Source organism: Mercenaria mercenaria, chromosome 11 (genome assembly GCF_021730395.1).
Source record: "Mercenaria mercenaria strain notata chromosome 11, MADL_Memer_1, whole genome shotgun sequence".
Lineage (NCBI taxonomy): Eukaryota > Metazoa > Mollusca > Bivalvia > Venerida > Veneridae > Mercenaria > Mercenaria mercenaria.
Window position 1 is genome coordinate 44,715,547 of NC_069371.1, and position 25,663 is coordinate 44,741,209.

Below are 25,663 nucleotides of genomic sequence, written 5' to 3' on the forward strand. Positions count from 1 at the left end.
CACTAATGAAAATAAATAGGAATGCTAAAAAATGGTAACTGCTGATTATATTGCATCAACAATATCTCTCGGAATGATTCTCAAGTACCCACATACAACTCATTCTGTTTTACTGACTAAAATCATGATTATACTTTCAAAAATAAGTCTAAACAACTTGCCAAATTTTTTCACCTGAACGTGCATATCTGCCATAAGGTAACTCAAACTGTCGAAAGTTGAATTGTAATGATATTATTATTAATCAAGCGATTTCATACTGGCTTAGTTATTTGTCCGCGGCCTTGGGCCAATACGACAACTCTTGGACAAATAACAAGGCCAATATGAGATTGCTTGATTAATAACATTATATTACAAAACAAGTACAATTTGTAAAAGTGTGCGTAAAACAAAATTTAGCTAGCTTTGTGGCGCTGTATTTACATGACCTTTTGTTGGATTTCATTAACGATCACAGCAGCAGTCTTTAAGTGACATGTAGAGGCTGTAAAACATCTATCCGCACTTGAAGTCAGTGTGCCAGTAAAATGAAAACTATAATTTTATAACATGTTTAATTGAATTGATGTTTTTAAAATTATGTATAATATTACAAGACTTTCGCTTGCTGATGCTGGCAGTACAAAGCTTATTGATGTTGATTAGACGCATGGAGTACGTTTTACTGGACTTCGCGACATTGTTTGGTAAAACTTTAAAATGTAATGAAATAACATAAGCACAATTAACTTTACTTTACCTTATAGCTCCTTTGTTATCCCCCGACGAAAGTCGGAGGGATATAGTTTTGGCGTTGTCCGTCCGTCCGTCCGTCCGTCCTTCCGTCCGTCTTTCCGTCCGTCCGTCCGTCCGTCCGTCCTTCCGTCTTTCCGTCCGTCCGTCCGTCCGTCCGTCCGGAGCCATATCTAGGAAATGGTTGGGAATATTTATTTAAAACTTCATATAAATGTTCACCACAATGAGTTCTTGCGGCCCGTCAGGTTTCAGTCAGATTGCCCAAGTAACACCAGAGTTATGGCCCTTAGAAGTTTCTAGTGTTAACTACATAGGGTACTATAAATATGGCAATTTCTGCATCATAACTTTTGATATATTTGACCTAGAACTATGAAACTTAAACAGAATTTAGATCACCATAATGTGGTTGTGTACACACAATTTCATTTGGATTTATTTGTAAATTAAGAGTTATTGCCCTTTAATTGTATAAAAATCCACATATTTGTACATAACAAACTTACCATTTGGTAGAATTTCATTAAATTTTTTTCATTCTTTTCCATGAACATTTATTGTAAACATGTGAAGTTGTGTACTCACACCTGGTCACCCCCTTACCTTGATCACACACCTCCCCCCTTATCCCCTGACACTCCCCCCCCCCCCCCCCCCCGAAAAAAAAAATCATTCCTTATTTTAGATTTTTTTCAAACAAACTTCATATACATGTTCACCACTATAAGGTTATGGGGCCCATCAAGTTTCAGACAGATTGCCCAAGTAACACCAGAGTTATGGCCCTTAGAAGTTTCTAGTGTTAACTATATAGGGTACTATAGATCTATAGATATGCCAATTTCTGCATCATAACTTTTGACATATTTGACCTAGAACTATGAAACTTTAACAGAATTTAGAGCACTATAATGTGGTTGTGCACAGACAATTTTGTAAGGATTTCTCTTTGTAACTTCAGAGTTACTGCCCTTTAATTGTCTAAAAATCCACATATTTGTACATAACAAACTTACCATTTGGCAGAATTTCATTAAATTTCTTTCATTCTTTTCTGTGAACATTTATTATAAACATGTGAAGTTGCGCACCCACACCTGGTCACCCACTTGCCTTGGTCACACCCCCTCCCCCTCCCAACCCCCCTCCCCAAAAAAAATTTTTTTTTTTCATTTCTTATTTTAGATTTTTTTCAAACCTTCCAAGTTGTACCATTCCCCCACCTCACTTCTCCATCCAGTCATGCCCACCACTGATCATGCATCCTCTGCCCCCCCCCCCCCCCCCCCCACTCCAACTTCACCCTTTTACCTTTTTTTTTTTCATTTTTAATTTTCAATCAATATTTATAATCAACATGTGAAATTTTGTTTCCTCTCCCGTTCCCCTGCACCCCCACCCCCTAAAAAAAATAAATATATACATATATCTATATATAGATATATATATTTCCATTCCTTTTTTTTTTTTTTTTTTAAATGTTCAAACCTTCAACATGTTAAGTTGTGACTGCACAAACCTTGCCCTCAGCCATGTTCAAGATATCTTACCTGTGTTCTCTCAAGGACATCTGCTCTTTTAAGTTCAAATGTACATGTTAAACAGCAACACCTGGTGCCAAACCACTCAAAGACAACATTTCGTTCCAGTTAAACTTCAAGCTCACATTTCAATTAACTGCATTTAATTTTAAAAGCTAAGCTTATTACAGTAAGCATATCCCATTCAAATTAAATTCTTTAGTCAGGATCAAAGTATCATACATTTATTATGTACTCTTTAATTAAACATTTGTTTTCTGTTAAATTGATTTTGACTAATGAAATTATTTGCTTCTTATTAACATCCTTAACTTTTTGCCAGATATATCTTTTTGCCATTCCTCACCACAAACCCTTTCGGCGGGGGATACCAATTCATCGAATTTGCTTGTTTTTATAGGGTTGTTATTCAGCGTATCAACCTGAAAAGCCCACGAGCACAGGTTGGTAACCAAATACTAACCTGACTTAGTCTATAGTTGGATTTTGAGGTCAGCGGTATTTCTGTACTTTTAATAATGGAACGGTCCGTTATTTAGGTAAATGTTATTCAGTACGATAGTGGTTCTTACCTTAAAAAGGCAAAGTAAATCATGCCGGTTTCCCTAATTGGCAGACGATTCTAGAAACTGAACTCTCAAACGTCAAAATCAAACTATAGTAGGTTAGTATTTGAATACCAACATGCGCTCGTGCTTTGCAAGCAACGTACACATAATACAAATTAAAATTGTTTCTTCCAAGCAATTATATTGATAAGTACGTTAAAACATTCTTGTTATGATTTCCCTGTTATGAAAATACAAATAGGTAAAGAAAATAGTTTGAACACAGAGGTACATTGACGAAAAAAGTGTTGGAAATTTACTACTCTTTTTTTTATATAGTTCTTGTAAAGGCCACATTAGTCCATTTTTATGGAAGTCCGCTTACTTAGCTTAGAATGTAGAGAAAAATAGTTTGCATGAAGAGGTCGCGACTTCGATCCTCAGGGTCGCTGTATTGTACATGTTCTCCTTAACAATTTGACACGTAACAGTGTCCCCACCATACGAGTCAAATGGAGTTGTAATTCACTTCTTGTTGGGTTTAAAGTCACATCCACATTTATATAGATCATGTGGTGGCTTTTAATGGCAGCGGAAGACCCCTCCGGGCATTATTTCATCACGGGATGGCACCTGGGTAGAACCAACGATCTTCCGTTAGCCAACTTGATGAAAGAATTTTGAACTCTTAAGCGAGGTTTCAAACCCAAAGAGGGTAGAAGTGAATGATTCGAAGTCAATCGCGTGACACCGTTGTAAGTTATTTGCGGAGACCAAGTGAGTACTGGTGCAGAATCCACAAAATTGGTTAGGTTAACTGGCCATAGTTGTGTAATTGAAATAATGTTGAAAATAGACATAAAATACAGAAGAAAAACAGACAACCAAACAAATTTTGTAATCTAAATTAAATCCGGTTCCGATTTCTTAAAAAAAATCAGAAATTACATATTTGTACTAGTTTTATTTGCTTTTAAACTTAAAGACTAAACTAATAAGTGATTTTAGTGAATTTTACATAGTTATATTCCAAAACAAAGCTTTTTATTGCTGTGGTAAACCGGTAACAAATTGATGGGAAATATAGAAAAGAAATAACTTCAATTTATCTCATATTTTAAGAAATATCAATTTCGGTATTTTGTTATTAATTTGCGAATTTGCTATTTTCATGTTTTGAAATTTGCTTTAAATACATCTAAAGGCATCCCTTAAACGGATGACACGGACTTTTATCCAAAAATATATGTTTGAAAGATTTTATTTACAAATATCGATTTGAAGAAAATATTTCTTTGAAGACGAAAGATTTACTTGAGATTTACGATTCAAATAAATTCTTCAAATTACCACGTTGGGCATATCCGGGGTACGTAAGCCGGTATATAACGAGCATCGTTTCGATAAGTATAAATACTACCTTTTTCCTTTGAAAAAGCTTGTTGCACGGAATTGTGTCAGGGTGCCATTCGTCGCGGTACAAAATGTAGCGACAGTACGATTCACATTATATATAACGTGATAACGCGACACCACAAGACAACATGAAACCGGTTAATCCACGGCCAAATTTTTACTGTTTTGGATATTGAACCTAGGATCTTTTTCTCATTTTTGAGGCAACAAGCTTGGACTTACCCTCAGTAAAAAGCTCATCATTCTATCTCAATGTCTGCCAAATATTTCGGCGAAATCTTTATTACTTCCGAAAATACGAGATGTTCAAGTCGGATGGGCAGACCACAAATGTTCTGTCTGACACTACATGTTTCGCCGGGAAGGCTTTTTTCTAACATCGAGTTCTGATTATAAGATGTTCGGTTTGCAGTATTTTATCGAATTTACATGTGTTTTTGGATATAACAGGTCGTTAAATTCATTTTTCTGATAAGGGTTTAGGTTATAATGTAGCAATTCATCGTAATTCGGTCGAAAATGTGCCCTCGTGGTGTAGTTGAAAGAAGTACATATAAAACAAACCCTCAATTTTTCATTTTTTGGCACTTTTGCGTGTAAAATGGGGGCTTCATTCGCAGAATGTATTTTCAGTAAAATATTTTAAATTTCGCGTATTTATGGCAATAATACAAAGAGGAAACTAAAGTAGGGTCGTTTACTGCGCGACCCCGTCAACAATGCGATCCAGAAAGGGTCAGTAGCTTCAATCTGGCGGCGTTTTACCACAGATCTGTCTACAGCCCCTTTTTTTCATAATTGGACAGCTTATTTTTTGTAGTTTACGATGGTATATGGCTCTTTTGTGTTGTAGTTTTAGAAGTATAGTAAATGGATCTCAACTGTGGCGAATTTACACTAGAATACTGTGGGAAATGTTTTACTAGTATATAACCTTTACACTTCAAGAGGAAATTTAGCACGATTTCAGGTGTCATGCCACTATATGGTTGTCAGCCTTCAACTTTATAAATACATTTACTGTTATTGGCATTTGAATGATGGTTGTGCGTTTTGGCACATGACAGCAATATATAGATTTTTTGAATTACGTTTGTTTTACTAAACAGCTTAAAGGATTTTCACCAAACCTAGTTAGAAACAAAGTCAGATGGTGAAGATTTTCTTCAGGGGAGCGACTTAGGCCCTTTTGGGCCTCTTGTTAAATTATTCTAACTCGCTAGCATACATACAAAAATAACAAACATAAATAGCTCAATGGGAAGTGGTCGTGAATTAATTTCATTGATATGGCATATTAAAATTAGAATTCACTGTCCAGGAATTTCAGTTATATTATAATTTCTTGAATAAATCGTTTTTTCTGTTATTTGACTTGTTGTATATGATAATGTTCATGTAGCATTTAAACAGGCAATAAAGCATTATAATATTGCATTATGTGTTAAAACTTTTTTTCCACAGCTTATTCTGCCAGTAATGATTCTATGCCATAAATATGGACATTTTTTTACACAAATTCTGCAGCTTGTAATCAAGTTGGCTTCATGCATAGCCAAGTATGCAAATCATGCAAATGTGGGTGCATATACATAAAAAGATGAATTTGCTATTATATTACCACTGTTTTATGTGGTAAGTAATCTTGCAGAATAAACTATCATAATATGAATTATCCATTTACGGACGTAACTATTGGAGTCCAAAATGTTACGTCTGTGATTGCATTGACTATCACTGAAGGTTTATTGACTGACTGGCAATACAGGTACTGTTTGGAAGGCTTGAATCGATTGTAATCGTTATAACATGAAATTGACTGAAGTTGTTTATTCAGTCTCGCGATATTTTTGGGAGTCTTGATACAACTCGATTAGCGTTCCTCATTGTTACGTCAAGAATTTCTGTAAATCGCCGCTCAGGAACATTATTCTACTCGATTGAAGCAACCAAACAAACGCACCGGAAAAAGCGTTCCACACATACTTCGATGACGTAGCACACATTTGTTTACTCAGAAATACGCTTACGGAGAGCATGGTGTAAAGAATGATGCTGCCGCTATGTTGAGTTACGTCGCCAACTCGTAAGTTTTTCGATGAAATTCAGTGTTTTAGCGACTGTAGAAGAAGTTCTGCTTCACAAAACATATATATAAACAAAAATCATGCAAAACAATTCTCGTAAAGACTTTTAAAAATTGTACAAACAAAAATAAAACCAGTGTAACAGGGATCGATAAGTGTCCGAGTTACGTCTTTTTGCAAAATGCATGCGGCTTGTTGTTGCTGTTATTTATTGTGATATACACGTGATAAAACGTAATATTCTTGAATGATTTATGAAACTTTCACCCTAATTGTTACCATTTATTGATGTTATTGCTGCTTTGCACATTTGAGAAAAGACGTATCTTTGACTACTAATGTGTATGAATTCCATGCGTATCTTTGTTACATCAGTGATATAATTTGACATGTATTTTTATTTGAGGGAACTGTCATCAAAAAATAACAATGAAACGGGTTTAATTGTAGAGATTATAGTTCAGTAAGGTCAGTATAAGAGCTTAACAAACAATCTCCATTGTATTTTCAAATAATTATTACAAGGATGTAACTTGCCACAAAATGAAGTGTCTTTGTTACACTTTTATGTTGCTTTTGGTGTCCAAATTACATCATTGTCACAATAAGAGGTATTTCTACTATGTATAGTTTAAACCTAATTTCTAACAGGACAAAACTAAAGTTGGTAATGTATATGGGGGCTTTACCCAAATCATCAGTGTTAAACATGCATTATAAAATAGACACTTTACTATTATTATCATGATGTAACTTGGTTGCCGAAAATTGTGTCCAAGTTACGCTAAAAGTGAAGGCACAGGCGTCTATGTTACATCTTATATGCAGACTGGATTGATTGATTTTTAAAACAAAGTGAATTTAGTGTAAGTATGCCTTTAAAAGACTCCTTGTAAAGGTTGTGACCTTGTGATTTTTGTTTGGCCTACATGACATATAAACTACATAACATAGTTAACATTTTTTACAAAGATGTAACATTGACACTACATTTTGTGTCTCTGTTACTCTATTATTTTGTATTTGGTGTCCACATTACGTCACAGTTGACAGGGACAAGTATTTTTCCACCCTGTAGTACAAACCTTGACAGAATGACTGAACTTAACTTTTCAAGGTATTGGAAGCATTCTCTTATGACTATTGCAAACAAGATGTGAAATAGAGGACATCTTTATATCATTATTATCATGATGTAACTTGACTCCAAAATTGGTGTCCATGTTACTCTAACAGTATAAGTACTGGTGTCAATGTTACATCTTGTATGCAGACTGAATTGTATTATTTTTTCTTAATTTTAAATTGATAAAATTCTATCTTTTTAAGGTTCCTTTTGAAAGTGTTGATTGACTTATTTTTGTTCGGTAGACATACCTTATCGACATCAAATAGTATTTCATCACCAACAACTCAGATGTAACAATGACACAACTTCTTGTGTCTATGTTACTGTCAATTGTAAATATTGGGGTCAATATTACATCTCAAATATAAATTGAAACGCATGTACATGGAATTGCATAACAATATTTTGTATTTATTTTCAAAATTGCCTGCAGAAGATATTGTAGATAGAAAGTGTATTAAAGGCTTCAGTTTTATTAAATGCCATTATTATATATTTGCATTACAGATGTAACATTGACTCTGGAAATTGTCTCAAAATTGGTGTATCCATGACATCTTTAAACAGTGCTCTGTGTTTTAATTTGGAGTGTACAAAAATAGTTTAAAATAGATTATGAAAACACAAAATGGCGTCGCAGCAATTGCAACCACATACATATAATGTAACTAGAATTTCAATACTCTGGTTGAGTGTTTACTGTTGAGACCTAACGTTGACACCATTAAATGTATTTCAATGACTGTTGTGAATAATTGCGATGCAGCCTGATGTATAATGAAATTCTCAAGGCTATAGTCAAAATAAATAATAGCTACACCAGAGCATCTTACCCTCAGACCTTGTATAATTCCAGCGATCTGTCTGATATTTTGTAAACAAATTTTGCGGAGAAATTATACTGGAGTCCCTATATTGGTTGGTCCGTCCGTCCACTGTTCTTACCTTTTGAAAGGAAGGGCATATTATCGAGTTCATTTCTGGTACAAAGGTACATGATAAAAAGATACAGCCGGAGAGTGATTTTGTTTCACTAATTAATGCCAGTGTCATGGCCCCTTTTCGACTTTAATGTTTGTCTGTTCAGTAACTCTTGAAAGGATGAATGGATTGAATTCATTTTTAATAGACAGGTGCATAATTATAAAATTAAGTAACTCTAGAAAGGATGAAGGGATTGAATTCATTCTTGATAGACAGGTGCATAATGATGAATTGCAGGCCCAGTTTGATTTCTGCTACAATCCACCAGTTTTTGTCCAATCGGTAAGTTAGAAAATGAATGGATTGATTTTTTTTTTCAAACTTTTCAAAAATGATATGGAATGAAAAGCTAAAACAAAAGGTTTAACATACTCGTTTCTTTTTCAGGACGCTGCATTTAGTGTAACATGATGAATGAATCCAAGTCACAGAAATCAGTGTAACATGATGAATGAACCCCAGTCACAGAACTGAATGTTAAGTATACCGCGAGGTCATGCAAGTCCAAATAACTTCTTTTGGTGGTAAACTTCCAAGTCTTAGGTAATTCAATATGTGTTCAAATAGGTGTCCATTGCAATCGATGAAGTAGCGACATTCTTTGTCCTTACTTAACCGTGACGTCCACTAAACATTGCAACTAACATGCTTTCCGGGTCCTTTGTTAGAGTACTCAGCAATGTTGTCATCAATTTCCCACCAACGTTCAGCTCAACAACATCTGAAAACGTTAAGATAAAACATTGTTTCTTATTAGATATGTTTATTATTTTTGTTTTAAATATTAAAAGGAAGTAGAAAATATTCTTTCAGAAATTAAATAACTGTACAATTCTCATTTCATGAAATATTTGCACTGTCTTCTGATTTTAACCATACCATTTGTGAAAATTATAAGTTCAGCCTATTTAAGTCATATCAATACTGATTATACAAAATGTACTCGCTTTTGTCGTGATGGTAATGGAATTTTTGATTGACGTTAGATAAGCTTGTGCACAATTTTGTGACCTTGCATGATATCTTTTACATTGCAGGTATGTCTTTTTAGAAGAGACTATTAATAAATCACTTTGCATAAAAACAGTGATGGGTGGTCACAATTATTGCCTGGATATTTAGTTTCTATTAACAAAATTGTTTATATTAGTCATATTCCTTCTGCTCTAGATTTATCTTAATTGGTGGTGATAACATAAAAATATTTATTGCGAGAAACATGCATCCTTTAGCGGGCCTCAAAAACAGAGTTGACACCAGTGTCATTTACTGTTAAAAATGTATGTTACTGTACATCACGTGAGTTGCCATGCTCTTCTAGTGGTACGATTTCTGAAGCGTGATGGATAATGTCTTTAAAATGTATTGTAAGATTACTTTTTAACACAATGTTCCTTTTATATTTGCGACATTATTCTGACGCTGTAGGATTGTTTTCAGATAATTTTCGCTTTTCTCGAGTATAGTTTTTTTTCCACGTTTAACGCCAGACATTTTCAAAAGAATCATCTAGTGCATGTAAATATGATAAAATATATGATATGCCAATAATATTTGTTGTTTTTTTTTTGTGAATCCAGGGGAGATTTTTCTTTATCAGTTAAAAGTACAAAACAAAAGTTCTTCAAAACAGAAACCAAATAATAAAATGCCAGTAGAAGCAGTTTGAACTGGCATAAAGGTATTTCGGTTCACACTCAAATTTATCTCCGAAAACAATATGTCAGCTTGGCCATTGAGACAACTAATTATAGATAGGAGGTAAAATTCTAGTTCTACGAGTATTTCCCCACATTTTTGATGTCAATCCGCTAGCCTAGCATATCATCATATTTGTGCCGCTTTAAAGAAATACTATCGTAGAAGAAACACTTTCCCACTTTTTGAGCCGATGTGACGAATATCATTCATGAACCCAGGATCTTCAAGATTTTAGAATTTGACTGAAATATGTGCTCAAATTGAGAGAGTGGACACTGTCAATTTTCGCAATTTGAGTAATTTATGGGCCATAACTCTAGAGAGATTTTGAGGATCGAGATGTTCATAAAACATGGCCTGGGTGTTATACACATAAATATTATGAACAGAACAGAACAGAACAGAACAGAATCTTTATTAACTTGTACAACATGTACATCGTTAAATAACATATACATACAGTATATAAACAAATACATACAATTGGTCACGACTTGAATAGATAAAAAAACAAAAACAAAAAACACACACAATATTAATATTTAGAGGATGAACTGGTTACTGCAATAATATATTACCTTTGAATTAACAAATTTCTACGATTGAAAGAAAGTTTAATGAATTTACTTAGCTTGACAAGAGTATTTCTATCGCTGCACTTAAACAATTCAATAAGCTTATACATACTTAGTCTATTATAAAAATATCGTTTAATATAAATGCGTCTGAGATCATCAAAGCATGGACATTTACAAAGAAAATGTAGTTCATCGTCTATATCATTTAAATTGCAGTACATACAAAGACGTTCATTTCTAGGTATTCTATTTGCTCCATATCTGCCTGTTTGAATTCTTAATGAATGTGATGACACTCGTAGACGAACAAGACAATTCCTAAGATCAGAAGGTAGTTGATCAAGATAGTTTTCATAACCAAACGTGTCCTTAAAATGATCATATAAACGAAGTACAGAGCTAGAAGACTTACTATTACACCATTCTTGTAGAAAACAATCGATCAGTCTTTGTTTAAAATTATCTAAAAATAAAGTTTTAGTCACAAGCGATGGATTTTCAAATACAAAGTTAAATCCATAATCACATAACAACTTTTTAACACTTGACACCCAATTTTTCTTTCCATTTAGACAATCTTCATATGACATATTATAAACAGTTTTCAAAATTATATTATCTGTTTTAAGTACTTTAAACCAGTATTTTAATATACGTAGATATCTTGATATGTATAGGGGGTATCGCCCTAATTCTCCATATACTGCTGCATTTGATGTACTCATTTTGACATTAAGAATTTTCTTTAAAAATTTTAGGTGTATTCTTTCGATTTCTTTCGATTTACCAAAGCCCCATATCTCAGTTGAATAACTTAGTATGGACCCAACAAAGGAATCAAATAACTGGCACAGTATTTTAGGTTTCATTTTAAATTTTCTACATTTTATTACTAAAACATTTAATGCTTTTAAGGCTTTACCAGCCAACTGCTGTTGATTTAATGCAAAACTACCAGTATAATTAAAAACTGTACCGAGATAGTTAAAATCATTAACTACTTCTAATCGGTTTCCGTTATATGTAAAAACTTCATTTTCAAGCAGACCACCTCGTTTCCGAAACACCATAGCTTTAGTTTTATGTGCATTAACCTCTAGACTCCAAGTTTTACAATAAGTACACAGCAATTCTAGACTTGTATTTATTTCTTCAGGAGACTTGCCAAGAATAATCATGTCGTCAGCAAATAACAGTAAAATAAGTATAATATCATCAAAAGAAAGACCCGAGTTTATGTCATTTTGGATAAATAATTCTAAATCTTCAACAAACAAAGAAAAAAGCACTGGCGATATTACCTCCCCTTGTCGTAATCCTACTGCGTATTCAAAAAAGTCAGAGTATGTATTACATGATCGAACACATGATTTAACCTTTTCATACATATCTTTTATTATTCTCAATATTTTACCATCAATACCAAGCTTATATACTTTAAGCCACAGTGCATTTCTATAAATACAGTCATACGCCATTTTTAGATCCACAAAAACACAGTATAGTCTTTTATTCTCATTCAGATATTTTTGTACTAGATTCAAAAGTATAAAAAGAGCATCAACTGTAGACCGACCTTTTCTGAATCCAAACTGTGCATCAGAAATAGTATTATTTTGGTCACAAAAATCCACAATTCGTTTATTTAAGACAGATGTGAAGAGTTTAGACATACAACTTACTAGAGTTATCCCCCTGTAATTTTTAACGTTTCCTTTATCCCCCTTCTTATGTAAAGGAACTATTACACCCTCTGTCCATTTTTCTGGGAAAAATCCACTACTTAAAATTCCATTAAAAATATCGCATATATGCGAAGATAATATATCCGTTGATTCCATAAAATATTCATTGAGTAAAAAATCATTACCACAAGATTTGTCTCTTTTGAGAGTTTTCACAGCTTCAAGAATTTCTTCCACTGAGATAGGAACATTTAATAAGTTGTCATCATTAACATCAATATTTTCATTAAAATCATGATTTGCTACAAAATTTTCAGCTTCAGGATTCTCACCTTTGAAAACATCATTACTTAATTCTGAGAAATGTTTAAAAAACGACTGGAGTGTAATTCCATTATCGGAACGGTTCGTTTTTGTTTTAAAATATTTCCAAAATTCTTTTGGCTTCGAAAATTTAAGTTTTTCCATTTTTGACAACTGTATTACCTCGAATAATCTACGTTTCTTCTTTACAAGTTTTTTATATTCAGACATAAGTGCACAAAAATTGTGTCTACTATCATTTGATTTACACCTTTTAAATATGCGCTGTGCCTCCAAATACCGCTGCTTTGCTTGCAAACACTCATCATCAAACCATTCTTTATCATTTACTGGATTATCAATAAAATGTGGCGACTCATTATTTGATATATGACGTTTAAATAACGGATCTGCTATCTCGCGTACAATATTAGTGAACGCACAAACAACATTATCAATAGAGCTTCTGTCATTCAGACATATATTTTCTGTTAAGCGATTGAAATTATGACCAAGTTTGGTGTGCATTGGATGAAAACTACTCAGACTAGAGAGAGGACACACTGTCAATTTATACATTTTTAGTTATTCAAAGCCCACAACTCCAGAGCCTCTGAGACAATCCAACCGGATTTTAAACTCGGCCGAGATATCGTGCCCACCAATATTTTGACCAACTTTGGTGACCATCAGATAAGAACTGCTTAAGTTAGAGTGCGGACAACTTCAGTGGGCACTGCCCGGTCACCTGCCTACCGCAGGTGATCATACAATCATTTCACGAGACATTGCTCCTTTTAATTGTTGGTATACAAGTACATTGAAAGGTAGATATTGTGATATTGATTGATCTGTAGTGTCATACCCAAAGTACGAAGCGACATTTTACGGCCGCCATACGTCACGTTCGACTGCTGTTCAAATAAGTAAATATATAAGGATGAAAAATTCTACAGTTTCTGCAAAGACAGTTAAACTGCTTCGAAAAAATGTTTTGAAGAACTCGGTCACTAGTAATGTAGAAAATGGATTCAAATGTGCATATACGTTACAGTGGAATTTAATTTGATTGCAAAATAATCCATGAAAACTTCTTCCAGTAAAATGTTATTCTGCATCTAACTGAAGAAAGTTGTGTAGTAAACAGTTTCAATATTTTCAGATTAAAGATAACAGATTATGTTATATATTCCAAACATGGCCTTTTTGCTAACATTAACAACATTATGTGCAAACCCACAAAAATGATTTGACATTTCTTAAGAAATGATAGGGGTACAGTGCGTAAACTTTAATTGACAAAACACATGTTAATATTTCCTAGTTAGAGTAAGACTCCGTGTAGAGTAACAGGTTTGATTGTAGATGTCAAGCTTCTTGCTACATGTCTCAGTACATTGAGAAAATATTAAAAAGTAATGTAAAGAAAATTTTACTAAATCACAGTCAAGATACCAAGATCGTCTTTAGCAGCGATGCATTCTGCACGGTGGCCGGTTACCTAATATAATGAATGTCCCTGGCTTCCATATCCATACTGCTCTCTTCTCTGAAAGTACCAGAAAAATTGCCATCACAGCACAAAGTTGAAAAAGAAATGATTGTAATATTGTACTTAAATATGAGTACTGGTGTACCTGAAAAAAAGAAACATATTAATTTTCCTTAACGGTGGATAAGTTAGAGATACTAGATCTTAATTCTGGTTCAATTATTTATATAACATGACTTGACATTTGTGAAATAGCATAACCTATTTATAAGTTAGTTTGGTAATCCGGTAATGACGGTGTCAGTTATAAATATTTACACAAAGCAGGAAGTTTTAAACGGGTTTGATTTATCAAAACATATAGTTTCTGTTTTTGTTAGTGTGATATACCTGCATTTGCATAACATTCTACTATTCAATGGATGTCGAGAAGGTAATATATTTATTACTTAATAAACTTAATTAAATTGTTAACACATACTAGCTTAAACATATTGTAAACTCGTTGTCGAATGTACAATTACAAGTTAGGCAAAAGATCATAGTTATTTTCATTAATACACATCAGTTCTCCTATCAACCATGTTATCTGTGGAGAAAAGTCACGATTTAGTTATTTTTAATAATATACTACTAAATTATATATGAATCAATCTTCTTTGTCAGTATTATTGGTATTACATTGGGTAACTAGGTGGTTGCTACACTTTACATTAGGGGAGTGTTTTGTACATGTAACACTCGATAATATATGGAGTGAAAATGTACAATATTGCAATAAACAATGCTATTTGAAATAACAAATCAGTCATCTTACGAACAGAAATAACAAGAATATTTAAAAACGAAATCAAACAAATTCAGTTCTAATACGATCTTTAACAATTCTTACATATAGGAAATGGTGTAGTCGAAAGAAGTCCAAAGTAGATAGATCCTAATGTTTCCATTTTTGCGCACTTCCGTTTAGAACGCATGCATTAATCACAATCACATTTTCTTTGCTAAAGACATTCGGCTTGAAAAAAATACAGTTTATATGTTTATATTCCAGTGTTGGTAAGTTCTGCTAATCGAAACCGAAAGCAGGGGTTTTATGTGAGGACAAGAGTATAAATGTGTCATTTTAGGGTTGCAGACCTCTAATTCAAATCCATACTAGTAATTTCTTTCAATTTGTCGTTAATTTATGATAGAACTTCCATAAAAAGTAGATGAATGGAAAGGTAGTGTTCTATAAAGATGCGTAAATAAGCTCTAAATTGGTCGATTTTATACAAAACAAAAAACGATTTGAATTAGTGACTGTTATTATCCTACACAGGTACGATTCAGCATTGACGTCATGAAAATAAAGCGTCTTAGCAATGTAACGTCATGCATAAGTGAGGTCAAATAACAAAATATCTGCATTTTTTATTTGATTACATCTATTCTATTCACAAATTATATGCTTTCCAAATTGTGGTGTAAATTTTATTAGCCTTTGGACCAAATGCTAATGTATAGTTCAATAGTATTTGTTTGTTTGTTTTGGGTTTAACGCCGTTTTTCAACAGTATTTCAGTCATGTAACGGCAGGCAGTTATTAGTAACTAACCAGTGTTCCTGGATTCTGTACCAGTACTAACCTGTTCTCCGCAAGTAACTGCCAACTTCCCCACATTATCAGAGGTGGAGGACGAATGATTTCAGACACAATGTCTTTTATCAAATCGTCACGGAGAACATACGCCCCTCCCGGGGATCGAACTCGCGACCCCGCGATCCGTAGACCAACGCTCTCCCTACTGAGCTAAGCGGCGGGCTAGTTCAATAGTAAGTGTGAACAATAACTGTGTTCCGATATCTTATCTGATTGAAATGCTGACAGCTTTTCAGATGAGAATAAATAAATCATTCGTGCTGCACACTCGTGTTTTGATTATTATCACGCAATAAAACTCATGTCCATAATTTATTACATGTGTTTGGAGCGGTGCCTCCTAGAGCATACAAGGAATGTTTCTTGCGTTCTTGCGCCCCGAACTACGCACAAGTTTATGTCGAGATTACCTCAGTACTGTGAGATTTCATGCATAGATACAGATTACACCCAACACAAAAATGTTGACGGAATACCAATTTCGCCGTTTTGATGTATATATTCAACGTCTGTTAAGGTAGTTCTGCACGTTTGATAAACCGGAAGTGATGGCGTAACGTCATTTATCCGGAAAACGTAGAATAATGCCTGGATATATTTATATATTTCAAAATAATGTCTTAAAATTAGCTTGAAAAAGGCGGTTAATTTTAATCATAGCCAGATATCTCAAAAATAAGCACACGGACCTATATATTTTATTTCACCATATTATAGGCCATATGTTGTTTTACGACTGTGAGAAGTTTCATTAAAATCTACATTGTAGAAAAATTTCTATTTGCGAAAATGTTATGAAAATTGCGTTTTTCCCATAAACCCCCATTATGAAAAACTGTGTGAGGTCGAAATTTTTCAAATCAGTCTAGCACAAAATCAAGCACACGACCTTATCTTTTTTATTTGCTGAATTATCTTTATATATTCGGAAGTTTTGAAAAATCAGAGTTTAATTAAATTCTACATTGTAGAAAAAATTTCGTTCCAAACGTGCAGAATTACCTTAAGCACACATAAGAGAGGAATGTCATTTTAGACAAATTTTCGAGTGTATTTGATCTTTGTTTCGAAGCCATTATACTATACAGATCAGCTCACGCGGAAAACCCACTTTCCTTTTTTCCTCGAAGGAAAAGACTTGCATAGCCAGGAATTCCTCCGAGTACTGCCTTATTCTGACTCGGAGTACCGATTGTTATAGTTTTATTACTTTCGCGGAATTTCGTCGAGTCACTCCGAGAAATTCCTTGGCGGAACTCCGAGTCGAATTATACAGGTAACACTATAATGATTTCCGATATTGTATGGCCGCTCCGCGCGACTCCAAGTCTGTAATAAACAACTAATCGGTCATTTCGAGTGACGCGAGAAAATTTCACGAAACTCCGAGGCAGTATTCCCTTACCTTGATGGAATTTTTGAGTCGGCTAAACGCTGTCAAGCGTTTGACGAGTCCTTGCTATCGCACGATTTCTCATTTTTAAATGGCCTCACAACACAGCGAAGTGATGTAGTTCCATTGGATTGTCTCTAATTTCAAAGAGTTCATTGATCGAATGAAGTTCATTTATGTCAATCCTATTTGCTATGACCAATATACGATGTAATCTGTCATATTTATGACTTGTAATTGTGCAATACTCAATAAAGCCACGTATTTTCTTCCGCGGTAACTCATTAAGCATAAACACGCATAACGATTCTGCGGGATTTGGTAATACATTTGCGCATATGATTATGGTGACGAATTTTATGCCCTTTTGTCACAAAATAGCAAATATGATGTTCACAAATTCAAATAAAAACTGCATATTAACTTATTAGCCAAATTATCCATTTGTTACCCTGTCCGTTTCAAAAAATAATTTTTAAATCATTGCGCAAATAACAAATTTATTGTGCTGTGCATTTTATGAATTGCGCAGGCTTACAAAGCTTGCCTAACATCCAGCGAAAGACAAAATATAGTTCCAGAACATACTGCTAGTATTTTATTGAGTGGGTACCTCTGAAAGCATTGGAATGTCTCTTATCAAAGAGTTTACCACATCGATGAAATTAAATTATGACAGCTTCATTTTAAATTACCCGAATAAGATATGTGCAGTACGTTAATTCTTCCGCGAACTTCGCGGATGAATCCTAACTACATTCTGGACACTTCTCTCGGCGAACACGCGTGACCTGTTTATAACTTGCGTGGGTTGAATTTTGCAGTCAGTAAACGGATAAATTATCGGAAGAAGAAGCTCTTACTGTTTGTTTATTACTACTGATATTAAAAATGATATATAATTCTTATTTTTCGAGAAATAAACAAATCGGCGAAACATTAAATTGTATTTTCTTGTAGTTTTTGAAATCGAAAGTAGATCGTCTATGTTTGGCTGCTTTGACGAAACGAAACAACTTTTTATGAAAAGATTTAAATAAGAGTAATTTAACCGTAAACTTCAATGTCAGATACTGCCAATTGCTGCTAAATTCTTCGTATCATCACAATTTGTAAAACATATTGTTGAAACTGGAGAAAAGTGTAATCGTATCCGGATATAATATTTGGGTAAATATCGAGCTGTGTTATGAAATTTTAACATTCAAGTAACGTACATGATAGATATATTGTAACAGAAATGATTCTAGAATTTTATTTTTATTACACCTACATATAATCTGTCAGACTCGTATTCTAGTCCTGAGGCATGATTTGAAAGTAAAAAGATGAAGTGACAGCATACTTTGGATATTGTAATACTAAAAGAATCTAGATCGTAACCTTTCTGGAATTTTGACTGGTTTGGATAATTTGCTTACGATTCAGGTTCGCAAAAAAATGAAACCGTCACCCATTCTGCTTTTCATGATGACACATGGCTTGATTTTTGCAGTCAGTAACGGATAAATTATCCCGAGAAAGAGCTCTACTGATTTGTTTAATTACTACTGATTTTAAAAATGATTTTATTTCTTATTTTACGAGAAATAAACAAATCGGCGAAACATTAAATTGTATTTTCTTGTAGTTTTTGAAATCGAAAGTAGATCGTAATGTTAGAGTGCTTTGACGAAACGAAACAATTTTTTTTATGAAATGATTTAAATAATTTCACCGTAAACTTCAATGTCAGATACTGCCAATTGCTGCTAAACTGTCTTCATATCATCACAATTTGTAAAACATATTGTTGAAACTGGAGATTTTGGCGGTATAAAAGAAAGTGTAACCATATTCGATATAATATTTTGGGTAATATCGAGCTGTGTTATGAAATTTAAACATTAAAGTAACAGACATGATAGATATTATTTCTAACAGAAATGATTCTAGAATTTATTTTCATAATACATACATAGAATCAATATCAGACTTATATATCTAGTGCTGAGGCATGACCTGAAAGTAAAAATATGAATGACAGTCATTCATACTTTGAATATTTGAATACTAAAAAGAATCTAGGTAATATTAGAAATTGAAACATAAAATTTTCAGTTAGAAATCGCACCAAAGGCTGTATCAAGGGTCTACATTTTCAAAATTTCCTTGTGGTGATACCCCAAACCCTACTTGCAGGAGGGGGTATCCTCCCACACCCTCCCCCCATATTGCCACTTTACAGTTGATACATTTGCCCTTTTACCACCGCCACAATGCCCATTTCAAAATCTGACTGCAGTTCAAAGCGGGAAGGACACCCCTCCCCACACCCACCCTGCTACCGAGCACGTAAAAATGGCTCAAACATTTTTTTTCAGCCCAGTCTGGGCCTGTCTGTCTACATGAATCAAAACGGATAATTGAAAGTACATAGACTTGGGACTACTGACATGGTTTTGAAGGGGTTTAACAGGTCTGAAATAGAATAAATGATGGTTTTTAACTAAAAAGAACTGCATTTATTAATATTGGTTATCTTTTCCGAAATTGGTAGCTAGTCCGAGTAACTTCTCTTAGTTTCGAATGCGCAATTTTCCTGTCAGTGTAAACATTCATGACACTATATATTGACACTCAGCAACATTTACATATCTTTAAACGCAAAAGTAAGTATACTTTAAATTCACATCCCTTATAATATGATTGAACAATACCTAGCGTGTGACACGGTTATTGCCAGGCCCCTTATCTGTAAAATATCTGAACAGTTCTTTCGTCAATCCGTTACAAATTGTATGTGGCAATCCGCGCTATAAAATTTCAATATATAAATTTTCATATTCAAATTTTATCATGTGCGAATATATACCAGCCGATAATTGCCTGTTTTGGTAATGCCGGAGGCAAATGTTTACTGGAAAAATATTTATAGTCATGGGCAGTATCTTAGTGTCACCTGTCAAATTGTAGTTTGTACTTTCAACATTTTTATTTTTGCGAACCACTCGTTAATTTTAGAGAAATATATTGGGTTTAAATACTTGTATAATGTCAATCAAAGTTTTACTAGGCATCGATTGAATGTCCATTTCATCTACTGTAACAAAATCTCTGTTCAGTTGGGGAAAAAAACTAAAACCAAACTGAAACTGGTAGACTATACTACCAGTACATCAATCATTAGCCGACTCTCAGCCCTTCAGGCCTTTGATTATATAATTAGCTTGTTATTTTTACTGTTTAAAATTTGTTAACTTTGATATTGAACTAGTTTCTGACCATAAGAATTAGATTAAGCAGCATATTTATGTAAAATGGATTAAATTATAAGTCATATAATATCAAATACACTTTCAAATGACCGCCGTTAAAAAAGGGTGTTAAATATTGATATTGAAATAATCTCTGACTTTGCGACTTAAATTTAGAAATAAAATTATGGAAAATGCACTAAATTAGGCATTTTTCATAACTAGATATACTTTAAAATAACACCCGCTAAAAAGTTAAATTTTAAGTATGATATTGAAATACTTTCTGACTATGCTCTTTAAATAAGACAAAAAGTATGTACAATGGACTATATTTAAGAATTATATAAAACTAAACAAACTTTCAAGCTGCCGTTTCCACTCAAAAAGTATTAAAATGTTATAAGTGAACAGAAAAAATAATAATGTAAAATAGAAAGATGCTGTTATAATTATTCATCAATTACTTTGTTTTTTTGGGGTTTTTTTTGTTTTTATTTGGGGTTTTTTCGCGTATCACTACGTAAAATATAATTTTCTTGCTCCATGTAATCTGAAATCTGTCATCGAGGTCTAACATAATCTGTTATTCAAAGACCCAATTAAATTTGTATAGGTAATTATTTTTTCGTCTCAGAGTCACTCGTAGAAATTTCGTCAAGTAACTCGGGAACAAAAGAAACCAATACAGGTGTGTATTCCGCTAATTGGGTTTTACCTCGAGTCACTCCGAGGATTTTCTTCGAGTGACTTCGCATAAAGACTTTGAGTCAGACAGCGAAATTCCTTAACGGAAACTAACTGACTCGAAGAATCTTCGAGTTGGAGTCTTGGTCCTCGTTTTGGCCATCCTCCGAGGATCGAGTAGAATGGGTTTTCCGCGTGAGCTGTTCTGTATATTTTACTAAACACGTTTAAATGATCGTGTTTAAACCGCATTTAGGCATGATCACGATTTACGCCAATATTTTCAGTTAGAATATAGCTCCATTTATTTGCTTTATGATCCACATAGTCGATTTCATTCAACTACTTTCTTTTTCATTTTAGACAATACTGCACCTTTTTATAAAGACTTTTCCCGTAATGGTATATCTTTTCATTTGATATACGTAAATATGTCAAAGAAATGAAAACAGTATTGAATATTGCGTCAGAAGATTGTTAAATTGATTTGATCACATTCAACATAAGCGAAATCTTCGAATTCATTTGTTTCTCCACGGCGGACAAATGACGATTTATCTATCAAGAAAGTGCATCATTACAATATCATCGGTCTCGACTAGTGTTGGTAACCATATAACATTACTAAAAATAAGCTATGTATAGATCATGAAAAAAACACACACACAATTTATTATCAAAATCGAAAAGACATCAATGTATTTTACACAGTAAAATTGATTTTAGAAACCCTGTTTCTCTAATAATCCATTTGAAAACTAGTTTGTGTGTTTTTTATGTTATCTATAATTAGTTTTTAAATGTTCTTCCGTACCGCTTGTTCAATTCTTCATTTGTCTGGCTCGCCATATACATTTGTACAGTGTATAAATATACGATCGATATTACAGCCCAACACAGCCGTGTTTTGTTATATGATACCCCCGTTATATTTGAAAAAAGGGTTTTAGAAATAAGATACTCATGTATCTTAATTTTACAATACAAAAGTGCAAAGTGATGCCTCTGAGTGATGATTGAGCGAAAGTCTTTTTACCAGAGCTCGAAGCATTTATGACATCCATACAGCATGACACATGTACCTACAGTTTACCTATTATTAACCAGACTAGCTTAATATACAATTTTAGCTCACCAGACACGAAGTGCTCAAGTTGAGCTATTGTGACCAGTCATTGTCCGGCGTCGTCCGTCGTCCGTCAACATTTGCCTTGTTAACACTCTACAGGCCACATTTGTTACCCAATTTTAAAAAAAATTGGTCTGAATGTTTGTCTTGATGACCTCTAGGTCAAATTTGAATGTAGGTCCTTTGCGGTTAAATACTAGGTTAGTAGGCCATATCAAATGAAAATATTGTTACCGCTCTAGAGTCCAAAGTTTAAGTTTGAAACACATGATAATTAGTCAGAATCTTTGTCTTGATGACTTCTAGGTCAAGTTCGAATCTGGGTCTTGTGATGTCAAAAACAAGGTCACCCGATCAAATCAAAGGGGAAGTTTGTTAACATTCTAGAGGCCACAGTTGTAACCCAATCCCTATGAAACTTAATCAGAATGTTTGATTTGATGATCTCCAGGTCAAGTTTAAAACTGGGTCATGTGGGGTCATGTTGGGTCAAAAAGGTCAGAATGTTTGTATAGATGATCTCTAGGTCAAACTGGAACATGGTCAGAAACTAGTCAGTAGGCCGGATCAAAGGAAAATCTTGTTAACACTCTAGAGTCCACATTTTAAGTTTGAAACTCATAAGGATTAGTCAGAATGTTTGTCTTGATGATCTCTAGATCAAGTTTAAATCTGGGTTATGCGGGGTCACAAACTAGGTCACATAATTGTTTTCAAATCAAAGGAAAAGCTTGTTAACACTCTAGAGGCCAGAGTTGTAACCCAGTCGTTATAAAACTTGGTGAGAACGTTTGTATAGATAATCTATATGTCAAGTTTGCAACTAGGCTATGTTGGGTCAAAAACTAGGTCAGTAGGCTAGATCAAAGGAAAATCTTAGTAACACTCTAGAGTTCACATTTTGAGTTTGAAACTCATGATAATTGGTATGTATGTTTATCTTGATGACCTCTAGGTCAAGTTTGAATCTGGCTTGTGTAGGGTCAAAAACCAGGTCACCCAGTCAAATCAAAAGAACAATTTGTTAACACTCTAGAGTTATTGCGACCCAATCTTTATCAAATTTCGTCAGAATGTTTGATTTGATGATATCTAGGTCAAGTTTGAAACTGGGTCATGTGGGGTCAAAATTAGATCAGAAGGTCAGATCAACTCTGATGAGTGATATAGGACAATAATTGCCCTCTTGTTATGGATACTAGTACAACATTAGCATCAGTTTACTAAACTAGTACCGCCTCGGTAGCCTAGCGGTAGAGCGCCCGATTCGAGTGCGGAAGGTTGTGGTTTCGATGGATCCCTGTCCGCGTCATACCAAAGACGTAAAAATTGTACTAGTAGATTCATCGATTGACGCTTAGCATTAAGAGGATAGTGCTACGACTGGTCAGCCCGGTGTCAGTATAATGTGAATAGATGGGATATCATGTCTTGTGTCTACGGCGTGATATTCAAGTGAGGCAGTACTATAAAGTTGTGCATTGTGCTCACTGCTACAAGTAGACACCGTCGTTTATGACTGAAAAATTGTTGAAAAAGACGTTAAACACAATAACATAGAACCTTTCAGCCCTTTAAGTAGATTTGAGTACTACAGCATTAAGTTAACCTGTTTAGCAGTCGAATGTCTTAACTGTTGAAATTTGTTGCGCTAAAAAGCTTTTCCAGCATATAAACAAGTCGTTTTAGACTACGAAAACTGGAATAATCTCACTTTTTAAAGCCAGATTTACTGTCAAGTACAAGATAATCCGTGTCCAGATTCATAACTATAACCGTACGTATTCATATATAGGTCATTACTGCGACGTTAAACCAAACAAAATAAATAAATAGGTCATTACTGTATTTACAGCCGACGTAAAGATAAGAAATGAAAGCTTCGTGACTTGATAATACTTATATGACATTTTTTTCTGTTTTTCTGTTTTCAATTAGTTTCCAGAAGTAGTAGAACTGAATGTTGGTGGCAAGTTACTTACAACGCTGCTTAGTACATTGAGAAAAGAAGAAAATAGTTTGTTGGCCGCCATGTTTAGCGGACGTCATCAGATTTCAAGGGACAGACATGGGCGATATTTCATCGACTATGACGGCAATGTCTTTGAAAATATTTTGAATTATCTACGGCATGGCTCAATTTCACCAAAAGAAAAGGCGTTAGAAATCTTTGATTGTGCAGCATATTTTGGTATAGAATCTCTGGGCGAAAGTCTTATGATGTATCAGAATGTTCTGTATCGGAAAAGGTTCACATATTTGAAAGAGAAACTAGACAAAGAACAGTTCAGAAAGCTGAAACAATATGCTGTAACATATTTCAACAAAAACTTTCACCCTTCAGAAGACAAACATTTTGCATTTACCTCTACAAACAATTGTGCGTATTTTGAAGAAAGAGATGGGGAAAGATATTTGCATCATAATCAAATTCCACCTACTGGCATACTATTTGGTACAGGCATCAAAAATGTAGCATGGTATAAAGACGAAGTACACGAAGAATTAACGAGGTGTCTGACACATGACCTGTGCGAACTAGGTTTCGGAACGTTTTGTTATTATGGCTTTTCCTTCGACTGCAGTGCAAATGGTGCGGAAATAGCGTTTGTCATGCAATAGTTCTACGAAATAAACCATGAAAGACCGGCTGCACATTGGAAAATGCCATGAACAGTTCACATCGAGCATGCGTTCGTTTCTAGCATTTTATGTGCTTTCAAATAGAATATACTATGAAAAGGTGTAAACTTGTAACGTTTTCTCACAATTTGTTTTATGTGTGTGGAAAAAAATCATAGTGGATTATTTAGGACCTTTCGATATAGGACATTTCCTTATAAATGATATATACCGTATCGACCAGTCTTACTATTTTTATGAAATGCAAAGCAGTGTTAGGAATGTCTGATTACGTTTACGTCATACCCTTTTGACTTATAGTTGTAGCTAGTTATCTGTCATCCAAGGATTGCGCATATGTATAATGTAAAATGATGTGTTAATGGCGCGTGATCGTAAGAATCTCTCTGTAAAAACATCCATTCTCTTCTGTTACATCACACCTCTAAAACTACAAACTATATTAGCTAAAACACATAGACACATAGATAAGTCAACGATAATAATTGGTGAATTAAATGTATTCTAAAGCGAAAAATCGTGTTTGATTATTTAAAAAAAAACACAGCAATATTGACATCGCTTCACTGGTGTCATACAGCATAGAGTCTCTGGGCGAAAATCTTAAGATGTATTAGAATGTTCTGTACCGGTTAAGGATCACAGATTTGAAAGAGAAACGAGAATGATAAAAACGTTATGACAGTTAAGTCATATTCTTTTCCTTTATTGGTTTTTTATCTTTTTAC

At 34.0% G+C, this 25,663-nt stretch overlaps 1 protein-coding gene across 1 annotated transcript; it reads left to right on the plus strand.

Moving 5' to 3' along the window:
* The first annotated feature begins 14,508 nt into the window (after positions 1 to 14,508).
* On the plus strand, positions 14,509 to 24,914 carry LOC128546769 (BTB/POZ domain-containing protein KCTD7-like). The gene is made up of 2 exons (XM_053518074.1): positions 14,509 to 14,635; positions 24,231 to 24,914. The coding sequence occupies exons 1-2, from the start codon at positions 14,621 to 14,623 to the stop codon at positions 24,912 to 24,914; spliced, it is 699 nt and encodes a 232-aa protein (XP_053374049.1). The 5' UTR covers positions 14,509 to 14,620.
* The last annotated feature ends 749 nt before the right edge of the window (positions 24,915 to 25,663 follow it).